This window comes from Pangasianodon hypophthalmus, chromosome 1, assembly GCF_027358585.1.
Source record: "Pangasianodon hypophthalmus isolate fPanHyp1 chromosome 1, fPanHyp1.pri, whole genome shotgun sequence".
Classification (NCBI taxonomy): domain Eukaryota; kingdom Metazoa; phylum Chordata; class Actinopteri; order Siluriformes; family Pangasiidae; genus Pangasianodon; species Pangasianodon hypophthalmus.
In genome coordinates, this window is record NC_069710.1 from 19,885,880 (window position 1) to 19,908,129 (window position 22,250).

At 39.1% G+C, this 22,250-nt stretch overlaps 2 protein-coding genes across 2 annotated transcripts; one reads left to right on the forward strand and one right to left on the reverse strand.

Moving 5' to 3' along the window:
• Positions 1-1,001: 1,001 nt before the first annotated feature.
• Positions 1,002-7,687, reverse strand: mc5rb (melanocortin 5b receptor). The gene is made up of 2 exons (XM_026926088.3): positions 7,502-7,687; positions 1,002-4,197 (listed from the first exon to the last, which is right to left on the reverse strand). Exon 2 carries the CDS (start codon positions 4,103-4,105, stop codon positions 3,119-3,121), a length of 987 nt encoding a protein of 328 aa, XP_026781889.1. The 5' UTR covers positions 4,106-4,197; positions 7,502-7,687; the 3' UTR covers positions 1,002-3,118.
• A 1,885-nt stretch (positions 7,688-9,572) lies between these two features.
• Positions 9,573-22,159, forward strand: fam210ab (family with sequence similarity 210 member Ab). Its single transcript, XM_026926554.3, has 4 exons — positions 9,573-9,728; positions 14,496-14,914; positions 19,776-19,887; positions 19,977-22,159. The coding sequence occupies exons 1-4, from the start codon at positions 9,597-9,599 to the stop codon at positions 20,307-20,309; spliced, it is 996 nt and encodes a 331-aa protein (XP_026782355.1). The 5' UTR covers positions 9,573-9,596; the 3' UTR covers positions 20,310-22,159.
• The last annotated feature ends 91 nt before the right edge of the window (positions 22,160-22,250 follow it).

Sequence of the window (22,250 nt, forward strand, 5' to 3'; positions counted from 1 at the left end):
AATAAACAATAACATGCATTTTGTATGATCCCTCTTATTTTGGTAAAATAATAAACATTTTGCAGATTCTGAAAGGGGGTGTAAACTTTTGACCTGTACATAATTAAACATGAGAACATAAAATAATTACCCATAAGGATGACAATAAATGCACATTTTTAAAGAGCTAAATCAAATACAGTTCTTGTAACTGAACAACTTTTCTTTATGATTAAAAAACATTAAATGTCTTCCTGGTCTCATTTGGGAAAGCTATGTATACTTAAATAATAACTGTGAGTCAGTATTTTTGACTGAGTGAAATTATTTGAGAGTGAAAGCAAATTCTCTCTCTCTCTCTCTCTCTCCCTCTCTCTCTCTCTCTCTCTCTCTCTCTATGTATCTCTTTTTTTAAGAATATTCATATGTGTATGTTTATGTTTATGTTTGGATCTGTAGAATTTAACACTACGGTTTCTCATTCATATGATATGGAAAAAAGTTACAATACAACATCTAACAAATACAGCACATTATCTAACATATACAGTATTATCATAATAAAAAAATGTTATCAAAAAACCTTCATGCATGTTTCATTAATTACATTAAATTTTGGGTGACCCTGTCCTTAATCCAGAACTGACAGTTAAATCACCAATGTAATATTTTTGTCCATAATTATACATCGGCTCCATGTACTGTACATACACCATACATAACACTGTACATTAACACTCACACAGTATCACTACAGATGCATCACAGAACATTTCAGTTACCACAGAATTAGAGCCCCTGCAAAATATATATATATATATATCACAAGGAAAGCAAAAGGAAGCGACTTTGAAAAAATAAATCAATCAATTTAATGTTCACAGTTTTGTTGTAGCCCTGTCCAGTGGTGGTAAAAGAAGTATTAAGAAGTATTCTTGCTGTCACTTCTGTTAAAAGTTAGATTTGTTAGGAATTTAGATGAACTCCTTCGATGCTAATTTCAGAGAAAGGTAGGGATGTAGTGTTTGAAAATGTAGTGAGTAGAAAGTAGAGATCTTTTAAAATGTAGTAAGTAAAAGTCCAACATATTAGGTGAAAGAAAAAGTAAGTAACATACAGGTATTTAAAAACCAGACTTATGTAAAGTAAAAAAGTAATTGTACAAAGTAATGCTATAATGTTAGAGCATCTCTGTACATGTCTTTGTCATGTGGTATTTACACAACAGGCTACAAAAAAGGACTTAAATTAACAGCTACTTTGTGCAGTGCAAACTGATTTAACCTCATGGCACATAATACTGTAAATGTTAACATTAATAATGTCAGTGCTTCTAGGTGATGTTCAGAAGAAAGCCTATCTAAAATGAAACAGAAAAATGGTTAAGGAGTTAAGAGTTTCATGTTTATATACTCAGCAATTATTTATATTGTTTAATTGCTTGTACTTTACACTTTTAAAATTTCTGGTACTAATGTGGAACTACTATTTTTATACATTATATTTCATTATTTCTCACAATTTCCAAATTTTGTAAATTAATGCAGGGTGCTGACCTTTTGTCTTTTGGTCCCAATAGGAAATAAGTCACACAAGCGTACTAGGACATAGAAGACAATATATCCCACCTACTCACAGTATTTTTCTCACTAGTAGCTATATCTTTAACCTCTAGCTGGCTTTTTATAGCTCACTCACTCACATGGGTCTGAGAATATGTGATAGTTTAGTTACTTTAGTTACTACTGTTAGTTTAGTTACTATAACTGAATTAAAGGAAGCTTTGTCTTTGGACTGTCTTTGCTACACCAAGCCACATTACAGCTAGCTGAATATTATCTAATATTTAGCTAGCTAGCTGTAGTGTGGCTTAGTCATTTGGGATTAAGGGTGACCCAAATATAACTAAGATGAGTATCTGGTATGACTGATTGTCTTACATTTTACATTTAGCTATTTAGCAGACTCCCTTATCAAGAGACAAAAACTGTTAAAGGTGCAGTGGTACAAAGCACCTAGCAAATCCACAAAGATTCTTAACATAAGTCAAAATGCTATCTGTGCTAAAGTTGTCTAGGGGATAGTAAAAAAGACAAACTTAGAGTGCATAATCATAATCAATTCACCAGTTGTCCTTCCTTGGACCACTTTTGGTAGGTACTAACCACTGCCTACCGGGAACACCACACAAGACCTGCTGTTTTAGAGATTTACATTACATTACATTATGGCATTTGACAGACACCCTTATCCAGAGCGACTTACAATAGTGCTTTGAAGTCTATCAAAAATACATTCTGATATTGGCTCACTAGGTTACAACTAGGAATACCATCAGTCCAAAACTCTGTTGGGGAGGTAATAGACAAGCGCTCAGACATTTAACTTAAGTACTTTATGAAGAGGTAAGTCTTTAGAAGCTCTGACCCAGTCATCTAGCCATCACAATTTGGCCCTGATCAAAGTCGTTCAGATCCTAACGCTTGCCCATTTTTCCTGCTTTCAACACATCAACTTCAATAACTGACTGTTCACTTGCTGCCTAATATATCCCACCCCTTGACAAGTTTTCACTTCAGCTCTCAGTGGTCGGTGGTTTTATGGCTGATCACTGTATATATTTCAAACACAATGAGATCCTGAGAAATAAAATGTTTGGAAATACTGCTCCTTCTGCAATTTCCCTCCATATCCTGAACGAGAGCGACAGATATTGTAAGTGATGTCTTATTCCTGTAAAAAAGAGAAAACAGTCTCCAATTTTTTATTTAAATTTTTAGCTCTTGATATGTGTGTTCTCAAATTCTCACTGCAGAAACTGTAGATTCCCCCTTTTTAAATACATAAGAAATTTTTTCAAACTATTGGTATTGGGATACTAATCTTGAATAGAAAAGAAAATCAGCGGTATTGCCTAGCCCTAGCTGGCAGACCTCTGAGTTCTGAGGCATTTTTATTAGCAGTAAGATACAGAAGACCAATCCAGTTCTAAAATGCTGTCCAAGATTCTGTACCATTAACAATTTTGTGATAAATGTTGTGCAGTCCTGTTTGCAGCTGCATGATGATGGATGAAAAGTGTTTTATTAAGCAGTTTGATTTAAGTTATTGAGTGACAAAGTAATTCATTGGGTTCTATTCAGTATTTACTGGAGAAGCTACAGATGCTGCGAAGGTTATAGCAGCAGATTATCTCCTTGAAAGTCTTCCTCATCTCCTGGCTCCTCAGTGCATAGATCAGAGGATCAATCACAGAGTTGCACATAATGAGAATCAGGTAAATGTTGAAGTGGGACATGAAGCAGATGCAGTACAGGTTCTTTGGACAGGAGATCATAAGGATGAGGTGGAGAAAGAATGGCACCCAACACACGATGAAGATACCCAGAAGGATGGTAAGAGTGAGGGCTCCTTTCAAGCTGGCCCGCTGCTGGATGGAGGCATTGGAGCCGGGCAGCGTTGCCATGCGCTTCACGTGGGATCGAGCCAGCAGGAACATGTGACTGTAGAGAGATGCCATTAAGAGCAGCATGGCCAAGAACATAGCCACCAGACAAACCACCACTGGTGTTGTGTCAGAGTAGATAATGAAGACAATCCCACAGCCAGTGCAGAAGCTCCAGATGCTACCAATGATCATGCGTGCTCGCTTCACAGTCATGATGCTGTGGTAGCGGAGTGCATAAAATATGGAGATGTAGCGGTCCACGGCAATAGCTAACAGACTGCACATGGAGGCCACCACAGAAATGCAGATGAGAGAGTCGAACACATTATCAATTTGACGGATAAAGTGATCTTCTACAACTAACCTCCTATTAGCCAGAAGATGAATCACTATAGTCTCCCATGCATTGGAAACACTTACTAACATATCTGCCAAAGCCAGACTGCAGATGAAAAAGTACATGGGAGAGTGAAGGTTCTTGTTTTTGATGATGGCAAAAATAACAAGGATGTTCTCCAACAGACTTAGCAAGCCCAGTGTGAGGAAAAACTCAGGGGCGATGTGGACCTGCTCACAATTTCCTGACACTCCTGATTTGGACTTGTTGGACTCCTCACTGTGGTTGATGGGTGTTAGGGAGGAGTTTGGAATAAGTGAAGGCCACAACGATGTGTTCATTTTGTGGCTGAGGTTCTTTCACTGCTGAAAAGAAGAGCTTCAAACTGAGTGGCTGTCAGTGAATGAACTCATCATGCCAGATTCTTGCAAACCTGTGTTAAAAAAAAGAAAAAAAGACACTTTATCAAGAAAGAAGAGATGAGGAATTGTTGCTAGCATATGGTGTACTGATGGAGTAAAAAGAAAATTGCACTAGCTCCATTGGCCATGTCTTTTTTTTTTTTAAGAGGTAGACATAATTTTAGGGTGGCGTGATGACACAGCTGGTAGTATTGCTGCCTCACAGCTCCAGGGTCCCTATTTAGTTGTGTGTTTGTGTTACTGTCTGTACATAGTTTCTGTGCATGTCCTCGTTGTGTTCATGTGGGTTTCCTCTGAGTGCTCCGTTCTCCTCCCATCTCCCAAGATTATGCCAGTAGGTGGACTGGCTAAGACAACTTGCCCCTAGACGTGTATGATTGTGAATGTATGTGTGTATGGTGCTCTGCAATCTGCAAATGTGACCAGGATAAAGCAGTTACTGAAAGTGAGTGAGTGAGAAATAATTTTATATAAATTAACTATTCAAGGAGAGCAATGATATATATATATATATATATACACTTACTGTCCACTTTATTAGGACTGTATTATAACACCTGTACACCTGCATATTCATGCAGTTATCTAATCACGTCAGCCAATCATGTGAAAGCAGTACAATGCATACAATCATGCAGATACAGATCAAGAGCTTCAGATAATGTTTACATCAAACATCAGAATGAAGAAAAAGTGTGATCTCTGTGACTCTGTTTGTGGCATGGTTATTGGTACCAGTTGGACTGGTTTGAGTATTTCATAAACTGCTGATCTCCTAGGAATTTCCCACTCAACGGTCCCTAGAGTTTACACAGAATAATGTAAGAAAAAAAAAAAAAAAAAAAAAAAAAAAAAAAACCATTGAGCGAGTGACAGTTCTGTAGGTGGAAACTCCTGTTAATATGAGAGGTCAGAGGAAAATGGCCAGATTGGTTAGAGCTGCCAGGAAGGATATAGTAACTCAAATAATCACTCTTTACCAGTTTCTGTAAGTCTGAGCGCATGATAGCCTCAAATTCTTGTTCTTGGCTGACAGGAGTGGAACCTGATGCAGTCTTCTGCTGTTGTAGCCCGACCACCTCAAGGTTTGAAGTGTTGTGTTTTCTGAGATGCTTTTCTGCTCACCACAGTTGTAACAGAGTGCTTATTTGAGTTACTATAGACTTCCTGTCAGCTCTAAGCAGTCTGGTCATTCTTCTCTGACTTCTCTCATCAACAAAGACCCTTCGCACACAGGATATTTTTTGTTTTTCTCACCATTCCGTGTAAACTCTAGAGACTGCTGTGTGTGAAAATTCCTAGGAGATCAGCAATTTCTGGTACCAATATCCATGGCACAATCAAAGTCACAGAGATCACACTCTTTCTTCATTCTGAAGTTTGATGTGAACGTTAACTGAAGATCCTGACCTGTATGATTTTTGACTGATTAGATAACTGCATGAATGTGCAGGTGTACAGGTGTTGCTTAGAAAGTGGATGGTGAGTATATGTTTTCATGTTTCATGGGCCAGAAATAGTCACCCTTTTATACCAACTAGATAATTTTGAAGTTGACACAGAAACATGAAAAGGAAAAAGGTGTTATGAAATTCCACATCGCAGCACAAACATGTCAAGCTCACACAGACTTAGAGGCATTGTTTCCTACATAGTTGTTGACATAAAACTTAATTTTACAGTTCTCGAAACATATTTGGTGTGTACCTTGTTATTCAGTTGGTTTTGTTTATTGTAATGCTCTCCTCAGAGATTAAACATAAAATCCAAAAAAAGCATTAAGAATGAGCAGGCTACTTCTTCCTGAACTCACATTAGGCACATTGTGACAGCCAACCCAAGGCTAAATCAGGTTTAAAGGCTTCAAAAGGCGTCAGGATGCCAATGACGTTCAATCTGGTATTCGATATAATGTAGGCAAGATGTTTGATTTGTAAGCATATGTCAATGTTTATTATCACCAAAAACCACAATCACACTCACTGAAATCACACAGGCTGGGGTACGTGTGAATGCACACAGTATGTAATGGTAATGTGTGACAGCTTCCTGCCTTCTGCTTCCTTTGTAATTTCCTTTATGATTAAGAACACATTCATCAATTACAAGAGTGTGAAAATGTGAATCATAAAATCCTAAGATTATGCCATATTTCCATTTGTAATTTTTAATCTCTGTGACCAGCAATACACTTCTGAGCATAAAAAAATGGGCCAAAATGGCAAAATATTAAGTTGTTAATGGTCATAACAACATATCATTAAAAGAATTAAACAAATAGATAAAGAACATTAGTATGAGATAGGTTTTCCCTTTGATTTCTTTAAATGTTTAAGCCTTGTGGCCCTTGATGGACTGCATCAGGTGCGGCAGATAACCAAATAATGACTAATCCTTTAAGATAAAAACATCCCAGAATATATTTTTGGAAAATTTCGTACACTCAGATATGTGTTAGTTTGAATTTTAAACCTTTTAATGATTTTACCTTTGTGTACAAGAAGACATTTACAATTTATTTTGGTTTAATTTAATTTGAATGTATTTATTTCAGTAAATCTGCTTTGTGACAATGTCCACTGTTAAAAGTGCTATACAAATAAAACTGAATTGAATTGAATTGAATAAGTGAATTTCCCTGTTTCTAGCTTTTCCCCAAACAGTTCACTGCAGCAAAAAGCATTTGTTTAATTCTTGCTAATTTTCTGACCAACGATTTGTTGTTAAGACCATTAAAAGCTTTATATTTGCCATTTTTGGCTTGGACCATTTTTTTATTTTTTATTTTTGCCCAGGAGTGTACAGCATGTGGAGTGAAGCAATGCAACTTGCCAATTGCACAAAAGGTCACTTTTACATAATGAAGTCCAAGTGAAGCGATAAACTTAGGTCACTGCAAGGAAAACGGCTGTCCTATTAGTCCATTATGTTTCAGCTCTTCATCTTTTCACCACGTTGAGCACCTGTGACTCATCCTGGATCCCAATATCAAGACATACTAATTCTCTGCCTGCTGAGAGCCTGATTCCAGCTTAATGCCTCCTTCATGTTGAATTACAAAAAAAATCACTGAAATGATCTTTTCTCCTCTTCTGAATAACGTGGCAATTACTGTTTTAAAAAATGAGATCTATTGATTATTGCACTGTGTATCTCCACGTCATTCAACCTCATGCTGTAAATGCACCTGTTACTCCAATGTACACAAATAAAAATCTGGAAGCTATACTTTTACCTCACCAGTATAGTTTAAAGCTACCTATCACTGTAGTTTTCATTGTAAACAGGAAAAAGACAAAGAACATGAAGTCTCACCTTGCAGTCGTTAGCTATAAGATCGCCACAAATTACACACGTAGCATCTTCAGCAGTCTGTGAGTCAGGAGAAGAAGTGAAGGAGCGTTGAATACAGCGCGTGTTCTCTCTCTCTCTCTCTCTCTCTCTCTCTCGCTACAAGATGCTGCTCCTCCTCCTCACACAGCACACTGAGCTTTGTTCTTACATTCCTAAACATTTCTCATTTATTAGTTTTTTTTTTATAATATACAAATATTACTGAGTTAACATGAAAAAAACAAAAATACATTACACAAAACTCTTCCAAAAGACAATAAGATAATAAGCACTGCATTACTGATAGCACCTACTGTATATGTGAAGAAGAAACAGTAGCTACTCAATAATTTATATTAGTTATTATGTAGTAGTATGTTAAACACCGAATATTGTGTTGAGAGGTCTGAATGTCCATTCCTCTTGTCTCATACATATTATACACACACAGTGTATTGAAATCACATCCATAAGTGAAGTATAGCTGTACTATTTAACAGAATAGTGCAATGAGCTAACATCCAAAGCAAGATTATAAAACAGGACAGTGAATTCAGCTTTATGCAGTGACATGGCCAGTAAACACATCATACCTAGAGTAACAGAGGATGCAATGTAAGATTGAGGCATCATTTTTGTTTTGCACACTCTAATTTACTAAAATTCCAAATAAGAGAAGCTAATTTGAGTGTGCAATGAATTGCGTTTGCAGGTAGTGGCCATGCTGCGGATGTTTAAAAGAGAACAACTGCATAGGCCCAAATAATGTCACATGCAGAGTAAGGGGAGAGGCTAATAGTTGCGTGATACCTGTGCAGATCTGAAAAAGTCTCCCAGAAGATCGCAGGTTCCCAAGCCTTGTCTTGAAGTACCCCCTATCCTGCACATTTTAGTGCTTTCCCTGCTTTAACACACCCGATTCAACTAATCCGCTAATTAACAGCCCTTGCTGAGTTGAAGTAGGTGTGTTAGAGCAGGGAAAACGTTCTCATTATTTTGAGGTACTAAGAAATAATTTTGAAAACATAATGGTTAAAAGAATGGTTTTATTTTGACTTGCACAATCAGGCACTCAAAGTTAATATCTGCCCTTCAATCATATTAATCTACTCTTGCAACTCTCTCTCAGAGACATGTCCCCACCACTATTTTATGCCCAGTTTTGCACAAGTGGACAAATGGGCTGGTTTGAGTATTTCAGAAACTGCTGATCTCCTGGGATTTAGTTTCTGTGAGTCTGTGCCCATGATAGCCTCAGATTCCTGTTCTTGGCTGACAGGAGTGGAACCTGATGTGGTCTTCTGCTGTTGTAGCCCATCCACCTCAAGGTTTGATGTTTCTGCATGCCGGGATGCTTTTCTGCTCACCACGGTTGTAAAGAGTGATTATTTGAGTTACTATAACCTTCCTGGCAGCTCGAACCAATCTGGCCATTTTCCTCTGACCTCTCTTATCAGCAAGGCGACAAGGCCTTTCCACCCACAGAACTGTCGCTCACTCAATGTTTTTTTTTTTTTTTTTTTCCCCCGCACCATTCTGTGGTACCTGCATGAAGTTAGTCATTGTGTTGCTGCCACATGATTGGCTGATTAGATAACCGCATAAGCGAGCAGGTGTACAGGTGTTCCTATTAAAGTGAGCGGTGAGTGTATGTGTCCACTAAAGCAACGTGGCTTACTTCCTGTTTGTGAAACAGCCCATTGGATATGAATTATAAGCTAATATTCAATAAATAAGGCCTACTGATAAATTGTGTTGTGTTAAATATTAAAGCAAAATAAGAAATGTCAAGAATAACGAGATAATAACTCGAATTAAGTCAAAATTACAAAACACCCTGAAATAACGAGTTGAAATAATGGAAATTGAAATAATGAGGTATTAAGCCATAATAATAACATAACACTGCAACACTGTTTGCGTTTCAGGGCTTCTGTGAAGAAGACTCACTCCTGCTCTAGCTTACTAACACGAACGCTGTAAAATGAAGTGTTGAGTACACACGTTAATGAATTCAGCTTCACAAAGCCTCATATATGTAAGCTAACCGTGCTAAGCGTGAAAGACTCCATTTCCCATGCAGCATTGCGCGGGTGAAGTCCATGTGCAGCAGTGTGGACAGTGTGTGCCTGCATGGCAGAGACAGGAGCATGGCGCGGCGCGTGCGTTCTTGGACACGTTAGAAACTCCGAGTCAACACGAGTTCAATGTAAGCTTCACTTCACACACTCTCCTTTCTACCTCAGCTTCCTCTTCTACCACATTCCAGCTTTAGCCACCGTCCTTTCTTGGACAGCTAGCCGATTAGCTTAGCTATATTTAACTGCACGGTAATGTAGAGCTCGCTGTGTGTGTGTGTGTGTGTGTGTGTGTGTGTGTGTGGGGCCTGTCCTCTGTCCTCACTGTCCTCTCTCATCCATATCTACTGTTCTGTATAAACACTTAATCTGAGCTAATCTGTAATTCCAGTCTGTTGGTTGATAATGATCAAACTCGGAAGTAATAACGCAAACGACTCGTTGAATTGTCCTAAAAATGTCCATTAGCTGTCAGATTTGTTCAGTTCCAACACAATAATATGACAGTAGGTCATGTCATGTCAGATGAAATGTTAGCTGTGTCTCTAGCTCGCGACTCTACAGCTTGTTTATTTAGGACATGTTGTTTACTGTGTGTGAAGCCACGCCCCCTGGGCTGAAGGTGAATGTTACTGACTGCAAGGACTTTTAAACGTCATTTATTTATTTATTTACTTAAAACCAGATAATCCACATATAAACACTCAGATACTAACAGGGGATGACTGGGCACAAAATCAGCCTGGGAATATGCGCTTAAGTGTTCAGAATTTGTTCAAAATAACACAAATGATTAGCTGACAAGTGCATCAGCTAGTATTAGAACATGATTTTCCTGTTTTAAGTATCACCTGCTTTCACATAAACAGCAATTAAACCAACAATATGCTAGAGGATATGCATTTCTTTAATAAAGCAGTGACTTGGTTGGTAAGCAAATTTTCTGTTGCTAAATGATTTATTTTACCGCAGAGCTCAGTGTCAGATCTGTCGGGTATCACAGCTTCTGTTTCAGAGAGCTAGGAGCACCAGCACTAACAAAAATACAGTAGCACTCACCAAAGTGTGTACGCAGTCTGCAACTGAGTCATGGTGGTGAAGTGATACAAGTGTAGTATAACTAGCTTATATTAAATTCAGTCGTTCACTTTAGTATCAAAGAATTGTCACACTATTTTTGCTAGCTAGTCATCTCTTGCCAGCCACCATTTCCCTTTAAGTAGATTGGTACATTTTCAGAGAAACAACAAAACTAAAACACAAACCAGTTCCAAATAAATTATATAACTAACTTGCTATATAACTAACCTGCTTTTTAACTTTGCCAATTCAGAACATTCATTTATTTTTTAATGCTTTGCTGCATCTTTCTTTTTTGCATTTTTGCCACAACACCTTTTTACTTTCTCTGCATTGTTGTTTGCTGGCCATCTACATGCAGAATTTCCAACCCAACACGCAAAGACCTGAAACTAGCCCAAAAAGCACTGGAAAAGGAGACATATTTTTCTTCTTTTTCTCAGCCTTTTTGTGGGAAAGAAAGTCAAAGTATACCTTTTTGTTTAATCATAGCCTGGTACAGTCATTATACCCTCCATAATCCCCTTTTCCCTCTCTTAAACTTTGCAGTGTGTTTTACAACATAAACAGTTCTGTACATCATAAATATACTGTCTGCACTTACACTTTCCCTTTGTTTGCTATAGCCTATGTTTGTGGATATTGATTATATTTAATTCTGATTATTTGCTTTAAAACAAGATGTTTGTGGCCACATACTATTTTAAAACTAGTCCAAAAAACACCATCCCCGGACTTGCTTTTTCCACCTGCAGCCTTGTTCCAAACCTAGCCCGATTTTGTGCAAAAACTGTGCCCCTGGCAACCCTGACTGCATGCATCCAGAAATACTGAAATCCAGTCTGCATGCATCCAGAAATACTGAAATCCGGTCTACTTGCATCCAGAAATACTGAAACCCAGTCTATATGCATCCAGAAATACTGAAATCTGGTCTACTTGCATCCTGTAATAGTGAAACCTGGTCTATATGCATCCAGAAATACTGAAACCCGGTCTATATGCATCCAGAAATACTGAAATCCGGTCTACTTGCATCCTGTAATAGTGAAACCTGGTCTATATGCATCCAGAAATACTGAAACCCGGTCTATATGCATCCAGAAATACTGAAACCCGGTCTATATGCATCCAGAAATACTGAAACCCGGTCTATATGCATCCAGAAATACTGAAACCCGGTCTATATGCATCCAGAAATACTGAAACCCGGTCTATATGCATTCAGAAATACTGAAACCCGGTCTATATGCATTCAGAAATATAGAAACCCTGTCTATATGGATCCACAAATATTGGAAATTTATAATTGAAATTTAACATACTGAACCAAACACAAGTAGGGTCCTCTGAGTGGTAGCGTTCTAGCGTTAGTGTGCTACACATGTCACGTGTGAGAGATAAGGGAAAGTAAAAGGAAAAATAAAAGGCTTGCAGAGGAAAGTGGAGCAAGCCACCATGAAAATTCCCAAAATAGCTCACGGGGGTGTGGCCTAAGGTCTATTTTGCACTCATGACTGGTGCTGCCACAGATTTTGAAATTTGCAGGAAGTATATAGTTGATCTACCTCTCATCCATGTGTGTTATGAAGCTACAATAACATCTTTGATACATCTGAATAACCTAGATAAGCTGGGTCCTTAGCAGTAAAATGGCACTTAATCCAGAAGAATGCAGTACCATGATAGTGCCAGTGATATGATGGTGGAGTTTATGAGAAACCTTCTCCTATGCCTCTTTAACTGTTTGGACAACAGTGTCTTTATGATACCACAAAGATGCTAGCAATCTGGATACATTCTGATGTACAGTAGGATTGTTATAAAGCAGCAATAGTTATTAAAAAAAAAATGTGAACACCAAATTGTATTTCTTGTGTTGTCTGAGAAGGGCAGGAGACAACAGTACATAGTGGATATATTCGTCCCACACCTGCCCAGCATGGCATGGAAACCTGACACAAGCTGTGGGAAACCAGAGCGTGTTCAGAAACGTGCCTGTCCAATCATCATCTGCTTATCAACATGCACTATAAACCCTCTCACTGACCACGTTTCAGTTGTGTAGGGAGTTTCCCTTCAGCCTACTCCATTCCCTTATCAGATACTAGCTGCCTCCCCTTAAGCCCCAGACGTAATTCTGGCAAAGCAGGAGCGTAATCAGTTACAGAGCCCTAAAATAAAGATTGAGATCTAATAAGAATTTTAAATACTCATACACTATATGGCCAAAAGTTTGTGGACACCTGACCGTCACACCCATATATGGTTCTTCCCCAAACTGTTGCCACAAAGTTGGACGTGCACAATTGTTTAGAATGTCTTTGTATGGTGTAACATTAAGATTTCTCTTCCTTGGAACGAAGTGGCCCAAACATGTTCCAGCATGACAGTGCCTCTGTACACAAAGCGAGAAAACATGAAAACATGGCTTGCCAGGGTTGGTTTGGAAGAACTAGAGAGGCCTGCACAGAGCCCTGACCTCAACCCCACTGAACACCTTTGGGATGAACTGGAACGCTGACTGCATCCCAGGCCTCCTCACCCAACATCAGTGCCTGACCTCACTAATGCTCTTGTAGCTGAATGGGCAGAAATCCCCACAGCCACATTCCGTAATTTAGTGGAAAGCCTTCCCAGAAGAGTGGAGGCTGTTATAGCAGCAAAGGGGAACTAAATGGTATGCTCAGCGAGCACATATGGATATGACGGTTAGGTGTCCACATACTTTTGGCCATATAGTGTATATTGACTTTTTTCTTTTCTCTCTTATATATCTTCTTTTGTCACATTGTATTCTTAAATGGATATGCAAATGCAATTCACTTTTGATAAACTGCCATGTGAGTATGGAATGAAGTCAAATTATTGTGATTAAATCTATTGGGATGCTGATGTCATATCACTAGGGGTGGGAATCACCAGAGGCCCCACGATACGATATTATCACGATACTTGTGTAACGATACAATAATATTGCGATTTTAAATATATTGCGATATTCTGTGATATTTTGCAATTTATTACCGTTTTCCAACTTCAAATTATGTCCCCAAAGGAAAACTTCGGCAACATCTGTTTTAACTTAAACAAACTGAGAAATGTTTCTTTTATCTCACTTCAATTTTATTGCTGCAGTGCAGACAAACTGACCAACACTTTCATGAAAACCTGTCATAAATGTTGTATGCACCTGGCAAACTCAACTATTTGTATTACAATCTAGTCTAGTCTGCCTTAATTAAATGTAAAAAGTTTGTGGTATTCTTAGAGTATTTTACCTTCATATGACACTCCTTGCAAATCCCATATGTCATATCCATCTCAGTTGTCCCCTCCTTGTTTACAAATCCAAAGTAAGTCCATACATCCGATTTAAACGCAGACGGGGCTTTCCTGATAACTTCCCGCGATGCCGCCATCTTTATTTTACTAACTTACTGCATGCTCAACACCACCATCTAGTGGACTGTAGAGAAATTGATTTTATTATTCTACCAAAAAGTATAACAAAATATTGATACTTGGCGTCCGTGTATCGATACAGTATTGCAGCGGAAAATATTGCGATACTATGCTGTATCGTTTTTTTCCCCCACCCCTACATATCACCCACTCTAATGTGTAAGTATGTTAAGGTAATGTAAGTCAGATTTAGTAGAAATCCAAATTATGCACAGTTGCACAGAGATCTGTGAGCACCTTCACCTCATTCCTACTGTTTACACACATTGTTAGGTATTAATTATTATACAGGAGGCACACATTAGGTGAGGGAATAGAAATATTGTATTGATCCTTTGTTTTCTCCTCTCTAGGCTGTGAGAGGTTGTGAATTTGAGGAACAGATGATGCAGCGTGTGCTGTGTTCTGCAGCTGTCCCGCTGCGCTCTGTGTGCCTGGACCTCAACTTGAGGGACCTGAGCGTCCGTGCACAGATCCTTCATATAAAGCGCTTTACTGTACGCTGCTTCAGCTCCTCCAGCATCACCAGGAACTCAGAGTCCCACAAGACACGTCCTGAGGTTCAAACAGCTGCACAGAGAGATGAGAGAAGCCAGGGAGAGACAGGAGCCTCACCACAGAGCAACAGAGACCTCGATCCACTGCAGGACAAATCAATTGGCCTCTATCAGAGGTTTAAGAAGACTTTTAAACAGTATGGCAAAGTGATGGTGCCGGTGCATCTCGTCACTTCCACTGTGTGGTTTGGGACGTTTTATTATGCTGCCATGAAGTAAGTACAGGTCTTTCCTCTAGAATGTTCATTCAGTTCTTTTGGTATTAATGTTGACACTTGCTGATTATTAACCCTAAAAAAAATTTATTAAATTTATAATTATATAAATTTATTTCCTGCAGGAGTGCTTTAGTGATGTAGTTTGTCCACATCCTCATATAAGCTAGTAATCTTGTACCAAATGCAGTTGAATTCTCCAATCTGATTGGTCAGAAGGTATTGGTAGTTCTAGCTGCAAGGCAGATCACAGCTTTATATTACTGCACTCATTCTAATACGTTACGTTTCTTTCTGTAGTGACAACTCACACAGGGACTTGTATTGCGTACTCACCACATAAACGAATAAAAAAAAAAATTTCTGTGAGGAGACCTTTATTCATATGTCAGCAGTAACACATGGATTTTTTTTTGCCTTATTACATTCAAGGGAGAGAAAAAAGAGGCTGTTGAGGGAACAACTGTTTATAGCTTTATTACATAAGTGAAAACAGGAAACTTGTTTTGTGGAAGCTCCACAACATTAAATGAAACTATGAGTTCTACATTAGATAGAAAGTAGGCTGCAATGTTTTTGAATAAATAACAAATTGTTAGTGTTGGCAAATTGCTGTGGTATAAGAGGAATAAAGCACTTCGGGGCATGCTGTTGTGAGAAAATAATCAATTTCAGGTTGGTAACAGAAACTCCACTTCATTAGCTCTGCTACTGCCTCGGACCCCATTGACTTACCCATACCTTGAACCCATACATTTCCTTTCATGTGTCTATTTAGCTTCATGACAATCACTGCTGATTACATTTCAAAACTCATTTACAAGATGAGGAGTACCACTTGCTTTCTTTGATCCTATCCCTACAACATTTCCAAAAAAAATGCTTACCTGCAGTATGGCCACACATAACTACCATCATCAACATTTCACTGATCACTGGTTTTGCTCCTTCTCAGCTAAAAAATATTGTTTTAACTCCAGTCCCTAAAAAACTTAGTGGTGACCCTGAAGACCAATCCAGTTACTGGCCCATTTTTAGCCAAAATTGTACACCAGAATTTTAGCCAGAATATCTGAGCAGCTTCACGACCAACTTTCCACAAAACGTTTGCTATGACCTTTTCAGTAAGACTTAAGACGAGGTCACAGCACTGAAAATGCTCTTGGTAGGGTTACCAATGATCTTCTGATGTCAGTCGGCTGGTATCTTGCCAATGGTATCTTGATCCTCCTGGATCTAAGTGCAGCTTTTGACACGGTCAGTCATACCATTCTATTTTATGGAAAAATACTTAGTACTTAACTTAATCTTAATACTTAAACAGGAACATCGGTGAACTGGTTCAAGGCCTATCTATCTAACTGTTCTCAGTCTGTCGTCCTGGGGCACGTCCATCTGACTCAGTGTCTGTTAAACAGCGTGTCCCACAAGATTCTGTTATGGGCCCTTTTTTTTAATTCTGTATTTACATGCTGCCTTTTAAACATATCATGAGGAAATATGGGCTAAGAGTTCACCAAGCCTGACATGATTGATTCCATCTGGTGGCAGCATAACTTTCTGAAACTCAACTGTCAGGCGCATCACAAGGACGTGAGTTCAAATCCTAGCACCGCCAGGCTGCCACTGCTGGGCCCTTGAGCAGTCCCTTAACCCTCAACTGCTCAGTTGTATAAAAAATGAGATAAATGTAAGTTGTTCTGGATAAGGGCATCTGCCTCTTGCCATAAATGTACAGTCAGGTCCATAAATATTGGGACAGTGACACAGTTTTGGTAATTTTGCCTCTGTACACCACCACAGTGGATTTGAAATGAAGCAGTCAAGATGTGACTGAAGCGTAGACTTTCAGCTTTAATTCAAGGGGTTTAACAAAAATATTGCATTAACCGTTTAGGAATTACAGCCATTTTTTACAGAGTTCCTCCATTTTCACAGGCTCAAAAGTAATAGGACAATTGACTGATAAGCAGTTTAATGGCCAGCTGTGGCCTGTTTCCTCCTTATATCATGATAAATTAAGGAGATAAAAGGTCTGGAGGTGATTCCAACTTTTGAATTTGCATTTGGTAGCTGTTCATGGGAACTCTCAATATGCCATCCAAAGAGGTGTTGATGCAAGTGAAGGAGGCCATCATTAGGCTGAAAAACCAAAACAGACCTATCAGAGAGATAGCAGAAACTTTAGGAGGGCCAAATCAACAAATTGGTACATTCTTAAAAAGAAGGAATGCACTGGCGAGCTCAGCAACGCCAAAAGGCCTGGGAGACCACAGAAAACAACTAAAGTGGATGATTGCAGAATTCTTTTCTTATTGAAGAACAACCCCTTCACAACATCTAGCCAAGTCAGGAATACTCTGGAGGAGGTAGGCCTATCATTGTCAAAGTCTACAATCAAGAGCCACCTTCATGAATGTAAATACAGACGGTTTACCTCAAGATGCAAACCGCTGGTAACACTCAAGAACACAAAGGCCAGATTAGACTTTGCTAAAAAACCTCTAAAAAAAGCCTGACCAGTTCTGATGCAAGATTAACTTGTACCAGAATGATGGGAAGAGAAAAGTATGGAGAAGGAAAGGAAGGGCTCATGATCCAAAGCATACCACATCATCCGTCAAACATGTGGAGGCAGTGTTATGGCATGGGCATGTTTGGCTGCCAATGGAACTGGGTCACTGGGGTTTATTGATAATGTGACTGTTGATAGAAGTAGCAGGATGAATTCTGAAGTGGATAGAGCTATACTTTCTGCTCAGATTCAGTCAAATGCTGCAAAACTGATAGGACAGCGCTTCACAGTACAGATGGATAACAACCCAAAACATACTGTGAAAGCAGCCCAAGAGCTTGGAAATTAAATGTTCTTAAATGGCCGAGTCAGTCACCTGACTTCAACCCAACTGAGCTGCTTTTCACTTACTGAAGACAAATCTGAAGGCAGAAAGACCCACAAACAAGCAGCAACTGAAGATGGCTGCAGTAAAGACCTGGCAAATCATCTCAAGGGAGGAACTCAGCATTTGGTGATGTCCATGGGGTCCAGACTTCAGGTAGTCATTGACTGCAAAGGATTTACCTCCAAGTAATAAAAATAATCCTAATATTTATGATTATATTAGTTTGTCCCATTACTTTTGAGCCTGTGAAAATGGAGGAACTCTGTAAAAAATGACTGTAATTCCTAAATGGTTAATGCAATATTTTTGTTAAACCCCTTGAATTAAAGCTGAAAGTCTACGCTTCAGTCACATCTTGACTGCTTCATTTCAAATCCACTTTGGTGGTATACAGAGGCAAAATTACCAAAACTGTGTCACTGTCCCAATATTTATGGACCTGACTGTAAATGTACTCCAGTATCTTTATACTCACTGGTTCAGAACCTTGGTGTTGTCTTTGACAGCCAGCTCTCATTTCATTCACAGTTAACTTCATAAACAAAACTTTCTTCATCATAGTGGTAAAATTACACCACTTTTATCATTGGATGATAATTTAAAAAATTAGTTCATGCTTTTGTCACTTTCAGGCTAGATTATTATAATGCAGTACTGTTTGGTCTTCTGGTTACTGTCCATCATCTGACATACTGTATGTGCTATTGTTTGACATGTACATTTTTATTTTTATTAAACATCATAAGGGAGCTCTGTGTCACAAACTCAACACACACACACACACACACACACACACACACACTGATCAGCCATAACATTAAAACCACCTGCCTAATATTGTTTAGGTCTCCCTTCTTCTGCCAAAACAGCTCTGACTCATCGAGGCATGGACTCCACAAGACCTCTGAAGGTGTGCTGTGTATCTGGCACCAAGACTTTAGCAGCAGACCCTTTAAGTCCTGTAAGTGGTGAGGTGGGGCCTCCATGGATCGGACTTGTTTGTCCAGCACTTCCCACAGATGCTCGATCAGATTGAGATCTGGGGAATTTGGAGGCCAAGACAACACCTTGTACTCTTTATCAGTGTGGCAGTGAGCATTATCCTGTTGAAAGAGGCCACTGCCATTAGGGAATACTGTTGCCATGAAGGGGTGTACTTGGTCAACAATGCAACAATGTTTAGGTAGGTGGTACATGTGAAAGTAACATCCACATGAATGCCCGGACCCAAGGTTTCCCAGCAGAACATTGCCCAGAACATCACACTGTCTCCACTGGCTTGTCTTCTTCCCATAGTGCATCTTGGTGCCATCTTTTCCCCAGGTAAGCGACACACACGCACCCGGCCGTCCACGTGATTCATCAGACCAGGCCACCTTCTTCCATTGCTCCATGGTCCAGTTCTGATGCTCTTGTGCCCATTGTAGGTGCTTTCGGCAGTGGACGGGGGGTCAGCATGGGCTTTCTGACCGGTCTGCAACTATGCAGCCCCATACTCAGCAAGCTGCGAGGCACAGATCCTTACGCTTGCCCATTTTTCCTGCTTCCAACACATCAACTGCCTAATATATCCCACCCCTTGACAGATGCCATTGTAATGTGATAATCAGTGTTTTTTACTTCACCTCTCAGTGGTTTTAATGTTATGGTTGATCGGTGTAAACCTTTGCTGAATGTACCTTTTGATATTCCTGAACCAAGGAAAATGCTCCTTGGTAATTATGTGCTGGGTTTAAAGGCCACTTGTAAAGCTGTTTACCTGGATAAAGTCTGTCAGCGTTTCTCATTCATACACATTTCACTGTCATCTGGAGTGCAAACAAATACAGGACACACTGTTATCAGCATGCCATTAATAACTCTATAATTCCACTTTAAATGACTGGGCATGAAAAATCCCCATCTCAGATTCTATCAGTGCTAAAACATTTCTACATTGCTGTTGTTTTTTTTGCCAGAGGGGTGAACTTGGTGCCATTTCTGGAGTACATTGGCTTACCGGACAGGATTGTAGGCATTTTGCGAGATTCTCAGGGTGGCTATGCAATAACAGCCTACGCAATGTATAAGGTATCACCTGCACTAATCTAATGCACAGAACATGAAGCAACACAGCTGTCAAAATTTTGTGTTTCAATTATCATCTTTGTCCTGAACAGCTTGCTACGCCAGCCAGGTACACGGTGACGCTTGGCGGCACGTCTCTCTCAGTGCAGTACCTCCGTAAACATGGCTACTTCTCCACCCCTCCCCCGGTCACAGAGTACCTGCAGGACAAAATGGAAGAGACCAGAGAGAGACTCTCTGAGAAGATGGAGGAGACAAAAGAACGATTTTCAGAGAAAATGGAGGAAACTAAAGAGCTCCTGTCAGAACGCATGGAAGAGACTAAAGAGCGCTTCGCTGAAAAAATGGAGGAGACGAAAGACAAGCTGGCTGAGAAACTGCAGGAGACCAAAGACAAAGTGACTTTACGGAAGAAAACAGATTAACAGAAAACGATGAGTCTCAGAGGGTTGTAAAATTTTACAAATCACTTCCGAACAGTATAAATGTTCTGATTCGTTGCAAACTTCCTGGCTTACTGCAAATTGTAATTGATCCAAAGGGCCTGAATTCTCATTTATTTTAACATTATTCAGTAAGACCTAGAAACCTGAACATGTACATAACTAATTAGGACTGATTTCTACTTCTGGACTGATGCACATAGATGTGCTTGTATGAGGACAGAGAAAAGGGGTTTATGGGTAATTGCACACATTAACAAGAAAATCCTAGCAAGCAGACAGAAAAACAGAATATTACCACAAAAACAGTGAGGCAAAAGACTGCTGATTTAATAAGCAGCACCTTCAATTTTTTTTCAACCAAAGAGACTACAGTCCCTCATTCTCAGTTTCTATTGGCTCACCAGGCCGAGGCTCATGAATTCACAGGCCAGTGTTCACTTATCAAGCTGTATCTTTTTTTACCTTTAGTATGTATCTCTGAGAAGGAAACATGACTATAGTATACCTTTCAAAATAAGATACATAACTGGACATTTAATACAACATACTTTTATTCTAAAAGCTAATTAAAGGTAGACGTGTACCTTTCCCAGGTAAAACATATATACGAAAAGTAGTTTGGTACCTTTATTTCTAAGAGTAGATATTTGGCGCAAACCGATAGTAACCACTACCAGAAGCAAATGTGTGTCTTTGATCTTCAGGAATTTATTTTTATTTGTTTGGTCTGACCACTGCTTTATCTGAAAAAGCAGGAAAGTGCTGTTTTCATCGTAAAACGTAAATGGCTACTGTGTAGAGGTTGGCACATCTGTAGACATATAACTCAGAGGTCAAGCAGACACTGTTTGTGCAGGGGAGAGTATCTGGGAGTTCACTGGGTTTGAGATGAAACTTGAACCAGAGTGGAACTAGCACAAAAACAAAATGGGACAGTTTCTCAGAGCAGGAGTGACATTTTAAAGCACTTGTATGCCCCAGTGTCAAAACTTCAAAACTGAATTGACAAGGAATAGTTGGGAGATGGTGAAAACGTAAGACATTTCACTGTAATGTGCCCACAAATGATCCTCAAGTGCAGTGGAAGCAACCAGATTCTTCATTTCATCCAGCACTCTTCTTGTTCTGACTTTGTTTTCTGTCCATGCTGCTTTGGCACATGTGTCAACTTCTCCCTATATTAGGAAACACCTCAGCTGTTGTGCAGACAGGCTTGTTTACACTGTATTTTAATCCAGCTCACTTCGTGAAGCCACCCTTTCTGCAGCCACAGGTTCTTCCATCCCGTTGTTCAAAGGCAGTTTGTTTACGTCTCACTCATATATAATGCAACATGGTGCGTCTACCTGGTGTCTTGAAAATAATAAAATGCTTCCATACTAGCAGAGCAGGACAGGTGCTCTTTATATGACTCTACTAATACTGTGTGCAAAGGTTTTAGTAGCATCCATGTTAAAAAAAAAAATTATACTGCCTGGGTCTCACTTTCTCTATTGAATGTAGTATGACGATGACACAATTGTTGTATAAAGCTTGAAATAGCAAAAGTGTCAAATTTAGGAATTTAGTAAAAGAAATAATGTGTGAAGATATTTAATGATGACTTAAAAAATGTAATGTTTGTAGTACAGGTATGTGTATAACGGTGAATCGAGTCTGAGGGAGTCATCTAAAGCCATAAGTGTGTTTGCTTTATCTGTGTTTATGGAGATTAATCTGTATATTAACAAATCAAGATTTTCACTATTTTATGATTGAGCACACAGATTGTGTTGGGGGGAAAAAAATGCAACTAACCACGTTCTCTTCTAATAAACTACTTTTGTTCATCCTTGTCAGAGTTTAATTCACTGGTCCTGAACATATGAACAGAGCAGACTGATTTGAATATTTATTCTCACTGTTAAAGCATCTTGTCAA